General features: G+C 38.1%; 2 protein-coding genes across 6 annotated transcripts in view; one reads left to right on the top strand and one right to left on the bottom strand.

Annotated features, from left to right (window-relative positions):
* Nucleotides 1-14,776, top strand: part of LOC122554982 (cyclin-dependent kinase-like 5) — a 155,766-nt gene that overhangs the window by 107,504 nt on the left and 33,486 nt on the right. For all 3 annotated transcript variants that reach the window (XM_043700476.2, XM_087992991.1, XM_043700474.2), the window contains exon 12: nt 7,085-8,120. In XM_043700476.2, coding sequence (XP_043556411.1) covers nt 7,085-8,120 — 1,036 coding nt within the window. The remainder of the gene's footprint in view (nt 1-7,084; nt 8,121-14,776) is intronic.
* LOC122554983 (retinoschisin) overlaps nt 1-14,776 on the bottom strand; it is a 74,548-nt gene that overhangs the window by 14,262 nt on the left and 45,510 nt on the right. The window lies entirely within an intron of this gene.

Consider the following 14,776-nt stretch of genomic DNA (forward strand, 5'->3'; position numbering starts at 1 on the left):
CTGTGCTTTGTTTCCCCAGTGTAGAGGATACCACATTGTGAGCAATTGCCACCCCTTTACTCTGAGACTATATCTCTGGTCTTCGATTATCCTATGACAGGAAACATCCTCTCAGAATTTACCCTGTCAAGCCCTTAAGGATCCTATACATTTCTGTAAGATCACATCTCATTCTTCTGAACGTCAGTGAGTAGATTGCCTTTGTTCATAAGGCTGTCCCTCGATACTCAGGATCATCCTAGTGAATATTCTCTTAACTGCCTCCAATGAAATGATATCTTTTAAATAAGGGTGTTCAAAACTACTCACGGTACTTCAAATATGATCTCACCAGCACCTTGTATAGTTGCATGAAGATTTCCTTACTCTTCTACACTAACCCTCTTGAAATAAGGGCCAACATCTGTTAACTTTCCTGATTACTTGCTGCATCTATGTGCTAGTTTTCTTTGTTTTGGGTACAAGTGTCCCAAGTCCCTTTTTGTGTTGCAGCTTTCTGCAGTTTCTCTCCATTTAAATAATATTCTGTTCTTTTATCTCCCTTCTGAAACTTTGTACTTACCCCACATTATACCAAATATTTGCCCACAACTGTCAATATTTCTCTGAAAATATTTCCCTTTTACAACCTGCCTTTACATCTATTTTTGTGTCATCTGAAAATTTGGCTACAGTGCATTCATTTCCATCCTCCAAGTCATTATGTATTGTAAACAGTTGAGGTCCCAGCACTGACCCTTTTGGAACCTTTCTTGTCACAGGTTGCCAACCTGAAAAAACCTCTTATCCCACTTGCTGTTCCCTGCCCAATTGCTAATTCTCTATTCATGCCAATATGCTATCTCCAACACAGTGGGCTCTTGTGTTATGGTTTATCCTTTTGTGATGTACCTTGCTGAACACCTTTTGGAATGCCAAATACCCCATGTATCTACTGGTTCTCCTCTATCCAGTCTGGTTGAGATTTCGTCAAAAATCTCTAAAATTCATCAGAAACGATTGCCCTTTTATAAAACCATGCTAATTTAGATTAGGATTTTCCACATTTTCTGCTATTATTTTCTTAATTGAGTCCAACAATATAGATTAGGCTAGTTGGCCTATCGTTACCAGCTGTTTACTTTCCTCACTTTTTGAACAGGGATGTTACCTTGATAGTTTTCCAGTCCTCCGGTACTTCTCTTGAATCCAAAGATATTTATCTAATTACAGCCAGTGCGTCAATTATCTTTGGAGCTACTTTTAGGATCCTAGGATGTAAGCCATCTAGGCTAGAGGTCTTATCTGCCTTTAAAGTAGTATTAGACAAACTATAGTGATGAGTTACTTAATTCCTCCTCTGTACTCTTTAGTTTGAAGTATCTTAGAATCATGGAATCCCTAAATTTTTGATCCCCTTGTAACCATGTATCCATAATGGATATGAGATCACAGTCATGTATCTTGATATGCCCCATTAGTTCATCAGCCTTATTCCGAATGCTTCGTGCATTAGGATACAAAGCCTTTTTAAGCTTCTTCTATTATTGAAATTCACTACACTTTCATAGTTCTTTGACTCAATATGATATGCTGTCCCTTGTATTTTCTGGTAACAATCAGCCCTATCAATAACCTGCAATCCTACTGCCTCCTTTATCTGTTGAGTTTCTGACTTTCCATGCAACTGAATCTCCTTGCCTCTCCAGGCATGCGCGCACTATTTAGTTTAAAACCATATCTGCAGTCCTAGTTGTGCAATTCATCAGGACTCTGGTCCCAGCATGACTTAAATGGAGCCCTTTCCATCAGAACAGCCCCTTCTTTCCCCAGCACTGGTGCCAGAATCTCATGAATTTGAACCCATTTCTCTCAATCTTTGAGCCATGTATTTTCCAGTTTAATCTTGTTGGCCCTGTGCCAATTAGCTCATGGCTGTGGTCGTAACCCAGACATTACTATCTTTTTGGGTCTGCTTTCTAATTCGGCCCTAGCTGCTGATATTCTGTCTGTGAAATATGTTGCCTTGTTCTGCCTTTGCCATTGTTACCTGTGTGGATCACAGCAATTGGATCTTTCCCCTCTACTCCCAAGTTCCTCTGCAGCCCAGATGAGACATCCTGAATCCAGACATCAGGGAGGCAACACAGCCATTGGGACTCTCAATCCTCGCCACAAAGAATATGTCTGTTCCCCTGACAATACTGTTATCTCTCCTTCCTGACCACTCATGGATGCCATAGTTCATCAGTCTGATAACACCTAGTAGCTAAATAGCCTGATCTGTGATTGGTACAGTGAGAAACCTTCAGATCTCTGGAACAGCAGTTTGTGTATCTCGCTTTCTGCCGTAAAAATATCCAAGACCTGAACAAAGCCAGTTATTTTGTCCCACCAGCTACTGTAACCTGTTGCTCTTAATCAGCATTTCCTATGAAGAAATGAAGGAAGTTGGCAAAAAGAGATTGAAGAACAGAAATTCCTAGCAAATTAGATGTTCATCTCAGTGATCCCTGTAGTCTGCTGTTGAATTCTGTTTTTCAGTTTTCTTTTCCCTCTCCTCCAGAATTTTATTTTTGTTTGTCTATATGTCTCTGGATTTTAAAACCGGGTTAGAGTTTTAACAGTAAAGCCATATGTGAACAGTTCATAGCTGTTTACATATGATCAGATTATAACAAACAGTAATTTTTGTTAAATACAGTAAATTGGTCAAGGATTTTTGTTCACTTAATTCCAACAGACTTATTGCATGCTTTGATAAACACAGAAGAATTGGTCAATCGGCCCTTTGAGCCTGCTGTACCACTCAAAGTAATGTTCATATCTAATCCTATCTCAATGCCATATTCTAGCTTTCTCTCCTTAACTCTTGAAAATTTTAAAAATCTCAGTTGTTTTCTTGAATCGTCAGTGACTTGGCCTCCATTGCCTTCTGTGGTAGAGAATTCCACAGGTACTCCACCTTTTGAGTGAAGATATGCTTCCTCACCTCAGTTCAAAATAGTCTCGTGCAACTATGTCCCCCTCTTCTTCCACTACCCCCACACCCACCCCAGTTGTAGACTCCCCAACCAGAGGAAACATCCTCACTGCATTTAGTCTGTCAAGCCATACTAAAATTTTATGCTCAACAAGAATTTTTCTCATCCTCCTAAAATCTAGTGAATACTGAACCAGTCAAACCAGCCTCTCACCATAAGACAATCCTGCCATCCCCAGTATCAGCCGAATCAACACTCACTCTCTGTGGTAAGTATATCCTTCCTTGGGTAAGGAGATCAAAACCGCATACAATACTCCATGTGTGGACTCAATAAAGCATGTATAAATGCAGTAAAACATCCCTCTAAAACTCAAATCTTCTTGAATTCAAAAGCCAATACAGTTCTGATATAACACAATAGTCCCATTCTTATGCAATCTCATGTTATAAGAACAAGGTGCAATAACTGCGCAATTTAAACTAATGGAGCCGGAATCGCATAATAGCCAGTACAGGTAAGGAAAGTTCATGTTCTACAAATAACAGTCTAAATTCTTCAGTCGCTTTAAAGCTCATTTGCGTTAAAAAATATGCGTTATAGCAGAACTGACTGTATATCATTAACATCTTGTGACCTCCAGACTAGTGGGACTTGAGAATCAGCTTGCCTCCCAAAGTTGTCTGTAATACTAATTTTTCTAAGTGCATAGCTAAAATTTCCTCAGAATTTTCTCAATATCTGATGTCACACTGACCTATAACACCATGTTTTCTCTCTTTCTCCTTTCTAGAATAGCAGTGATATTTAATCATTTATAAGTTGCTAGGACCATTTTTAGAACCTTTGGGAACTTTAGAAAACTCTGTCCAGGGTGTCTGCCATCTATCACTGCGGCTACCTTTTTGAGAACCCCAGATGTAGGCAATCAGGTCCTGAGGAATTGTTGTAATTTAGTTCCTTAAATTTCTCCACTGCTTTATCTCTGCTGATATTAATTATCTGACGTTCTTCATAATTCTTAGTCACTTGGTTCCCCTATATTTCCAGTGTGGAATTTGTATTTTCTACTTGTAAAGGCAGACATAAAAATTTGTCCAGTGTCTCAATAATTTCCTCATTGCTTATAGAATTTCTCCTGTTCCTGCCTCCAAGAAAACAATATTATTGTAACTGCTTTGACAGACTTGTAAACATCTTTTACAGTATTTTACTTTCACAGATACTTTACTAACGTTTTAATTTTTACCTTTGTATCAAATTATTTTTTCCTTTTGTATGTTTGCTCTTTTAAAATAACTGTCATCGATTCCTCCTCAAAAATCCGACCCTTAACTCTTTTTCTACTTAACTGCTGAACCCCAAAAGTCTTTCCTTTATTCCTCCTCCTTCCTCAGTTACGTGATTATGATTGACAATGTTATCTGAAGACGTGGTAGATCATGCAGATCACATGGTGTTCCAATCCACTTGGAAAAATGACTGATTCCCATGATTCTTGAGTCACCATAAAGGTTAATGACTTAATTAAAGCATCCAAAGATCTCAATGTATCTATCTGTTGGAATAAAATTAACAGAAAACTGATGAGGTTCCTGTGCTTAATAAGACTTAATATTTAATACAATCAAATTGTCATCACAAGTAAGCAGCTATGAACTATAACCATATGCCTCGACTGGTTAAAACTCTAAAACTGTTTTTAAAAACTCCGCATACATATGCAGACATTGACACTGACAAGCCAAATAAAAATAGTTTTAAGGGTGGAGGAGTTTTTAAAAAAACTATCTGGGGTCACCACCAAGAGCATCAGCAGGTGAGTTTCACACTAATTGCTCTTTTGCTTAGCAGAACTTTCTGTTCTTTAGTCTGTCTTCATAGAAATCATTAATTCCTTTTGAGGAAGGAAGGGAAGTTGGTACATTGACCTCTTACCTGACCTTTAGACATGGATGATCTCAATTTTGTCTCATTAAAACATTTGGAAGTCCAGACTTTTATTGCAGGGAGAGAAGCACATCACTCTTCCAGCAGTTTGAAGATTTTCTCCCTGTATTGTTCACATTCCAAACTGTTTAGCTACCCAGGATCCAATCCGAGAGTACAGAAGCAAAAATTGCTTGAAAAAATCAGCAGCGCTGGCAGCATCTTTGGAGACGCATCAGAATTAATATTTCAGATACAGTGACCGTTCTTTAGAACCAATCAGTATTGTCAGGTTGATGTCCTCTATCTGTGACTGGTTTGTGCTATTGTGACCAAACCTGAAACTGATCAAACTAATTGCATCCATATCTCAAGCAGATACCATTTGTGAAGGCAATCATCAGGAAACAATACCCCTACTCGCCAACACAACAGTGTAAATACCACAAACATTGAGTTTCAGTTGCATATCTTTAAATGTGCAGCAACTCCTTCCTTTGGTTTTAAAGCAGTTTTTTATCCACCTCAGTCCACAATCAAAAATATAATATTTAAAATGATACAGTCTTTACAGTAGGCAGTGGAACCAGATATGGGAGGACCAGCTAATTGGCAATGGGGGCATCTTACTGGTTGTTGACTTGATACCATGTCTCTCTTTTCAATAATAACGTGGAAAATTATAAAATGATTAGTTTGAATTATTAGTTTATCTGAATTTTAAAGTCTTCTTGACTGTATTGAATATGCATCAGAAATTATTTTGCACTTTTTGTGATGTCACAAAATGGGGGTTAAATCTTAGCACACAATTTGTAAGCAATCGGTAACCCGTCATTTGTTCCACCATGTATCCTGCCAACTTTTTATATTCCTGCGTAATAAATGGATATTACTTGAATGTTGAATTGAAAAATGGCACAAGTAAAATTTATTTTCGAAATCCTATTTTGGAAGAAAATCTTTTGCAAGTATTCAACTACTTAGTATTTAAATACTCCCCTACAGTCATCAATGCTGTTGCTGTTGCATATTAATTGCATTAATGTTTAATAATACAATTTTAACATTTTAACACAAGCATTGTACAGTGATTGTTAGAAATCCAAATAGAGATTACTGGAAACACTCAGCACGTCAGGCAGCATCTGGGGAGAAATAAACAGAGTTTAATTTGCATCAGTGTTGAAGGAGTGCCATTGGCTGTTCATAAGGCTTTGTGTTGCCCAGAGACTTGTAGGTTTTGAGTCATACCGAGCTAACATCGGACTCCTGATCACCAGAGTACTTTCTGCAGAAGATCTGTGAAGGATGTAAGCCAGCTGTGTCTTTAACCAATCAGAACATAGAATCTCTACTAAGGTATACAGAGCCTAAACCAGAAGGTATGAGTTGGAATATTTCATCCATTGTAAATACATAAATCACAAACCAAATGAGGGGAAAAAGATTGGCTGAAAGAGGGACGAATGACAGTGAATCCTTCGAAATTAATTTTCAAACCTTGTGCAGACATTAAATGCAGAAGGAATAGAACCCCACACATGTAAAATTATAGCTTCAGCCCCTAATAGGTGTTTTGATATAAATTACGGTGGCACAGTGGTTAGCACTGCTGCCTCACAGCACCAGAGACCCGGGTTCAATGCTCGCCTCGGGCGACTGACTGTGTGGAGTTTGCACATTCTCCCCGTGTCTGCGTGGGTTTCCTCCGGGTGCTCTAGTTTCCTCCCACAGTCCAAAAATGTGCAAGTCAGGTGAATTGGCCATGCTAAATTGCCCGTAGTGTTAGGTGAAGGGGTAAATGTAGAGGTATGGGTGGGTTGCGCTTCGGCGGGCCGGTTTGGACTTGTTGGGCCGAAGGGCCTGTTTCCACACTAAGTAATCTAATCTACACAGTTAATTCATTTATGCCAGCCTGAGTATTTTCTTGCTTGGTTTATTGAGTCTATACCCATGTATGGATTTCAAGGCTAAATCATTTGTTGAATTAGCAGTGTAGCACGTCATGTGGAGGAGGAGCAGGAGCATCTGGATTCCTCTATTTAACTGCAAAAGTTGTCTTGAAATTGGGAGCTGTAAGCTTAGCTCTGCAATTTATGCAAAATGGGATAGGTGACTAAGTATTGAGATTTAGCACTACTACGGAAACAAATTCTTCAAAATAAAACTTTTTTATCATTGTTTTGCAGAAATCATGGCAACAAAAGTACATCTCAGTCAACCCGTTCAGAAAGCCGAGATCAGCAGAACCTCACTGTCAGTTTTAAGCGAGCAGATGATAGCAGTCAGTATGATGGCACTTCTAATGAAAGTTCAGCTGCACTGAGCCCAAACCTTATTCCCTTGCCAGATTATCAACAGACAAAACAGAATCTCTCTGGCAGCAAGGATTTAACCAACACTAACTTACCGCTTCTTCCCAGCCCACGTCTAAACTCCAAGGAAGCACATTCTAAGTCTAAAGCAGATTTCCAGGCTGATCAAAAGGTTGCAGAAGGTCCAGGTGCAAAATACTTAAAACCCAATACAAAGTCTCAGCAGAATCGACATTCATTTGTAGAAATGCCACAAAATAAAACTGGAACTCTACCAACTGAAAAACCTAGCCGTCACAGTTTCATAGAACCAGTACAAAGCTCTGTCTCTCAGCAGTCGAAAAATCCACCTGTTTTAACACCATCCAAAACATACAGGACATTGAGTGATTCAAGGTCAGTTGGAAACCTTAGTGACATGAAAATACATGGGGAGGATCAGACATCCAGATATTTCCCTTCAAGCTGTTTGGAACTCAATGCTTCAAACAATACAACTGGACAAACGGAAAACAGGACAATGCAAAATCCACCTGCTGCAACCACCCCCATGAGTAAAAGCCTGGAATCCCGCAAACCAGCCACAAGACACTCAACAAATGAAGAAGAGCTAAAAGTTCCTGCCAGTAATGAAGGGGGTCATTCACATTCAGTATCTGCTCCACACGAGTCTTTTCCTTATGACTTAAATTATCCCAGTCCTTATGCCTCCAAACCCCGTTCACAGAGACACTCTATGTATATCCCAAGGAAACAAGTATCTGAAATTAGCTCTGGAGGTATGGGACAGGGAATGCCTGCTAGGACAAATAGTTTGCAGATGTTGTCTCCTCAAATGCAACATGCTCGGACCTCTCTCTCAAGAGGTTCTGTGGGCTCCTCTCGTGAGGACTGTACAGATACCCCTGGGGTCAGTGTTAATTTTTCTATGACAATTTTTAAATTGGAATAGCAATTGATTTTATTTTGTTTAATCGTAAGTTGAATGAGGGAAGCAATTGTTTTGATCATTCTTAAGCACAAGTTGAAGAACTGAAAAAAATGAGCTTAACAAATGTTTCTGTTTGAATTCTGCATCCTGAAGAGATTATTCTTAGTGCTTAATAACAAACAGTTTGGCAATACTGCTAAATACTATTATTATGTTTGTAGCGCTAACCGAATTGATATCATTGCTGCTATTCTTGGACTTGATCAAGTTTGTAAACTTGAAAAAATCATTCACGTCCATCTCTGGTTTATAAAATGTTTGGCTGAGTTTGTGAAATAATCTTAGCTGATTGAAATAATTAACAGCTAAATTGCTAAATAGTATAGCTGTGGAGAAATGCATGGACACCACTCTGTTCTGCAGATTGAAGGTTGTGACTTGATAATGTCTCCCTTATGATAGAATACTAGTGCAAGTGTGTTGGCAAATGGTGGAGTGAACATTTTGGAGCACTGCTGTTTGGTGCCATGAGGTAGGAAAATGCAATATTGATTTCACACATCGCTGAATCCTTAGGCTGGGTAAGCTGAGATGTGTTGAGTGGGGAAACTTCAGAAGAAGTTACAATGGTTCACTTATGAGGAGAATACCTTTTTGCATTTGTGCAAGTGAAGAATGAGCACATTGTGGGATTTAATGTCTTTGCATCAAATCCATACTGACTGTAGAAATGGATTATTCATTTGAAAAGGCAGATGAAATGAGTTTTGTTCATGAATTTAATTTGCAGTTAAAACGTTGTACATATTAGAAATTGTGAAAATGACACAGTAGACATTTTGTGCAACATATATTTCTGTACATTCTGGGTACACAAAGTGGCAGATTAACAGAAGTGACCCATTGGGGAATTGATGGACAGTCTTAGGGGACGATAGACATTATATTTTTTAAATTATATTTTTCTGACATTGAAAATGTACAGCTGCGGCAGTATGGAGACTACTTGTGATCTGTCTTAATTAAGCATCCAAGTAAGCTAATGTTGACCATCCTTTCTCAACCTTTTCCCTAAATCCCTTTATATATTGGTCTTTTGAGAAAAGTACAAGTGCTGAGTAATCCTTCAAAATGATAGGTAAGTTTCAAGCTTTATACAGTTCATAACAGATGTTAGAATTTTGTGGATGACACAAAAACAGGTGAGAAGGCATGCGGCGAGGATGATACAAAGAGTCTACGGAGGGATAAAGCTGGGTTAAATGAGTGGGCAAAAACTTGGCTGATGAATATAATTTGGAAAAATGTGAGGTTGTGCACTTTGGCAGGAAGAATAGAAGAGCAAAGTATTATTTAAATGGGGAGGGAATTGGGGCTGTTTGCTCATGAATCACAAAAAGCTAACATGCAAATTCAGTCGCTAATAAGAGAAACAAATGGACTGTTGATTTCAAAGGTAATGGAATGTTATAAATAAGGAGGTCTTGCTAAAACTGTACAAGGTTCTGGTCAGACCACAGCTGGAATACTGGTTCTGGTCTGACCACAGCTGGAACACTGGTTCTGGTCTCTTTATCTAAGAAAAGATATACTTGGAGCTCGTTAAGAGAAGATTTGCTGGGTTGTTTGTGGGTATGTAGAGGTTCTCTTACAAGGAGAGATTTAGCCATTTGGACTTGTATTCATAGGAGTTTAGGAGAATAAGAGGATTTATTTTTGACATATGGGGTTCTTACAGGACTTGACAAAGTCAATGCAGAAATATCGTTTTCCCCATGTGGGAGAGGCTAGGAGCAGGCAACATAATCTGAAAGTGAGAAGATTTTTTTTCTCTGACAGTAGTGAATCTATGAAATTCTTTACTGCAGAAGGTTGTTGAGGCTGGGTCGTTGAGTATATTCAAGTCTAAAATAGATCCTTAATCAAGAAGAACGGGAGGAAAGTAGAGTTGAGGATATCAAATCAGCCTTGATCTCATTGAATGGCAGACTAGAATTGATGGGGCAAATTACTTACTTCTGCTCTTGCATTTTATGATTTTGTGGAATATCTAATCTCTTTAATCTCACCTATGGAAATGAAACAAAGGTAATTTGTTCACTAAGAATTTTTAATCAGTGGTTGATTTCTATGGAAATGGATGTTATAATGCCTATTGTGGACAAAACCAGCACCAGTTTCTTTAGCTTGGTGATTTTTAGTCTTGAATCCTAAGTATGTAATTATTTGTTTGCATTTTAGTTTCAGAAGTTGTTTACTGGTCGGTGCCTTGTGCTTTCTCCACCTGTCTTGCTTATGTTTTATCAAGTACCCAACATCAACATTTATTGGAAGCCTCTGATTCTTCTGACATCTTTGTCTTTGGTCAAGTTTTGTGATACGAAATAAGACGAATGTTACATTGCTGTTGTTTTCTCTTGAGCCAATATTTCTGCATATTACATATATTACAACACTTAGCATGGTAAAACAGCTAACATGTTCCAATATTAGCATTGTTTCGTGTTGTACTTGAGGTAAAAGTAATCTTACCTTTTGCTTTATATTGTTTCTTCTGGATTTTACCCATTGTGCTGTGATCCCATACAAAATCTAAATCTTTGTTTACTTTTTCAGCCCATCACCTTTATTTGTTCTCACTATTTGGCAATTGCTGTGCCAAATAATTGAGATAAGGCATATTCCGCAACACCAATTATTTTCTAAGTTATTATGTTACAAACTGAATTGCAATATTCTTTTCTGTCCTAAGTTCCTTGATGTAACACTCCTATAGTAATCAAAATTAAAAATTGTATTAAAATATAAATGCATCTATTCTACTAGGGTTTCCCAAAATTGTCAAGTTAGCATAACGCGTTCATTCATACTTTGCATTACCATGTTAGATAATAAAAACTTGGTCTGTATATGATTTCCCATTTCCAAATCTAACTTGGTTCTCTTTTGTGCAGCCTTATTCATAGCATTTCCCAGAGAGTGGGAAAAAATTATCTCTAAGTTATTGTCTGCAACTCTCCATTCTTTGTTTTCTTTTCCCTTCCTTTTGGCATTTTATTTTCTTGTGCACACACCAGATTTAATAATTGTATTGTCTCTTTTGCAATGACGTTTTTGCTTCTCTTGATTACTTTTGTTATTTTTTTCAGGCCCTAGTAACTTTTTAGTTTAGACTAGATTATTCTGTACTTATTTTCTGCTGAATCTTCCTTTTTTGTAGTTCAGGCTTGTTCAGATCCTCTTGAATTTCCAGCCTATTATAACATAAGAATCATTTGTGGCATGGAGGGTGGCCATTCGACCCATCAGGTCTATGCTGTATCCCTGAAGAGCAATCCTGTTGTGTTTCAGAGAATCTTCTGCCACTGATCCAGGATTTTTAAATTTTTTTTTAGTCAAAGTCAACCATTTGTACAGAGAGCTCCGTATGTGAAGTTTTCTTTTAAACTGTATGTATAAAGATTCAGAATTTGTATTCTCTCCAACCCCTCTTACCTGTTGTCTTTTAGGCTTTGCAGTAAAACCAAACTTATTTTATAATTTTGTTAACATTGTTTCTCCTTTATTGTTACTTTTGAGTTCTTACATTTTAGTTATGTTTTGATTATGCCTCCTTGCAGTTATTTTTCCTATCTTCATTCTACAGCTTCTGTGCCTATCAGTGGTTGATCTTTGTTTTGTCTTGCACTGTTGTACAACCAGTAATTCTGTTTTTGCTTCACTTGTCTGTGTAACTAGTTTTTTGTTTGTTTTCAATATTTAAAAATTCAGTCATTCTTGGAAAGTGGTTTAGTATTTCCCAAAATCTTGGGTTTCCATGTTGATTCACTATTCTCCAGGACGTTATTCCTTGTTCTATTGTTTCTCTATGCATATTCCTAAGTTTTATCTTTAATGAATGTCTCCTTGTTACCAGCTTCTATAATTACACCTTTGCACCAATTGAAGTTGCTTTCTTTAATCATTTATCAATGAATTTTTTTTCAATAGCCAATCTACCTTTCCTTATAAAATATGCAGCCATTTGCCTATGACAAGATTTTTGTTGCCATCATGAAGTCCTGTGACCCATGTATTTCATGTGGCTTTCAGCTCTGACACAGTATTCCACTATCACATCACAAGGTTAGGTGTTTAACTTCCAACTGGATTCTATAGTTTCACATGAAGATGATAAGAATTGATTCTTGGAGGACTGTTTTGCAAAATGCAGATGTGTTCATAATTCTGAGGCTTTGGTGAAGGATCTATGGTTAAAAATGATACTTTATGAATAGAAGAATATGCAGTCAGTTGAAGGTACTGAATGATGGTCTTTTTCAAGACCAGTTAAGTTTCTCTTGCAACTTTTATTTGCAGCTTTTTTTCCATTTAGGTGATTCTCCTTTTTTGAATTGAATTAGTTTTATTGTCACATTTCCTGACATGAGTCTCTGGGAAATGCTATGAATAAGGCTGCACAAAAGAGAACCAAGTTAGATTTGGAAATGGGAAATCATATACAGACCAAATTTTTATTATCTAGCATGGTAATGCAAAGTATGTAAACCATGTAAACCTTACATGGTTTACAAGTCGCCATTTATGGCGTCATCTTGGGTATAAAGTCACCTAGGTACAGAACCTTGGGAACAAAGCAGAAAAATAAGAAAAAAAAATTACAAGTTGAAGAATAAAGAAACAGAGTTAACACTTCAGTAATACGGTCCATAAGCACCTGGCCATAACTGGCTCGCACTCTTCACAAAGGTTCGATCTCTGCCACTTCAGGCTCAACCTTGCCCCTCCTGCCGCCTTGCAGCCTGTTTCTACTTCTCCTACCATGGGATGCCTGTTCCGGTTCCCGCTGCCATTTCGACTTGCCTGCTCCTGTTTTCAGTGCTGGCCACCTCGGGCTGCCAACTCTTGCTCTCGCCACCGGCCACCTCGGGCTCCATGTCCCCACACTCTCCTGATAGAGTCCCACTCTGGGCCCCTACCATGCTCCAGACCTCAAAGAAACTGCTACGCCACCAACTGTCAGAGTTCTGCCTTGGCGCACCAGCTGCCTTGTGGCTGACTGCCAAAGCCCCCAGCCGCTGTCGTCGGCATCACCGCCTCCTTGACTGAGCTCCCTCCAGAAGATAAGTAGAGAAAAGAAAATCTTTATTAAAAAAAGAAAAATGCAAGGAAAGAAGAAGGATAAGTGGCTGGAGTGGCACCCATTATATCATAATTTAGAATATAAGGATGAGGAGCAGTAGGCATTTCTGCCCCTTGAGCTTGCTCTCCATTCAGTTTGATCACAGCTGATCGAATTTCAGCATCAACTCCGCTTTCCTACCTGCTCCCCATAACCCTCTAATCCATTACTAATTAAAAATAAATCTGTCTCCTTAAACTTTGGATTAATAAATTCCATACATTCTTGCCCCAATGAGAGACTTAATTCCTCCTTATCACTATTTTCAATCTATCATCTCTTGGCCTGAAACTGTGATTGCCCACAGACCACTTCAGCTTCTTATATACCTCTATTAGATTACTTCTCATCCTTCTAAGCTGTAGGAAGTATAGGCCTAAACTGCTTAATATCTCCTTTCATCTTTGAAATCACCTCGTGAACCTTCTCTGAACTGCGTCACTTGCAGCTAAATCTCCCTCATCAAGTAAGTGGACCAAAACTCTCTGCAGCTTAAATAGAAGAAACTATTAAGCTTCTAAACTTAAATCTGGTATGGATTCAGTGATCGTTTAATAGATTGTGATATTTATCGATGCATAGATGTTACTCGTTAGCAGTTAAAATGGATTATATTATGAATAAATGTGATAAATGAGAAAAAGGCATTTTGTTTGCATAGATACCACTGTTTTTAATTTTTCTAGTTTATCCTCAATGTCATGAGCTAGCTGAAAAATATTCCATAAAGAGCAAAAGCCCTTTGGTGCATTGCCTAAGTTCTCTCCCTTAAACCAGATACAGTGAGATCAGTTACAAAATGCAGCCAAACCACTCTGGGATGAGGCTTAAGTAATTTGTCCCACATCCTTTCCACATTTCTATGTATATAGACCTGATGTGCATCGTATATTAGATTGCAGAAGACTTGTATTCATGGAAAATGAAGAGAATTTAATTCCAGTATTGGAGAAACCTTGATTATTTTTAAGAGAACATTCACTAACTCATTGTATTTCCCACAGTATCAAGTCCTCCCACTATCTTCCTCTGCCTTTTGCCTTTTTAAAGCTTGATTATCTGAGATTTCTTAAAGCAAGATCATGTTTGACAAGTTTCCAGAAAACTGGCAATTGAATAAAGGATACATGGTAGATTTATTTTCCCTTCATTCAAGAGATGTGAGCATCATTGTCTAGGCTAACATTGATGGCCCATCCCTAATTGACCTCTAGAAGATGATGTTGAGCTGCTTCTTGAACAGTTCTAGTTCATGTAGTGTAGTTGTACACGTAGTGCTTTTATGCAGAGAGTTCCAGAGATTTTGTCTTGATGCACAGTGAAGGATGCTGATGCAGTTCCAGGTCAAGATGGTGTGTCATTTGGAAGGAATTTACAGGTAGCAGTGCATATATCGTTCTACATGATCGAAGTTATGTGTTTAAAAGATGCTATTCAAGGATCTTTGCTGAGT

The sequence above is a fragment of the Chiloscyllium plagiosum genome, unplaced genomic scaffold (assembly GCF_037043375.1).
Source record: "Chiloscyllium plagiosum isolate Xiang-an unplaced genomic scaffold, Cpla_swu_hap1 HiC_scaffold_12, whole genome shotgun sequence".
NCBI lineage: Eukaryota > Metazoa > Chordata > Chondrichthyes > Orectolobiformes > Hemiscylliidae > Chiloscyllium > Chiloscyllium plagiosum.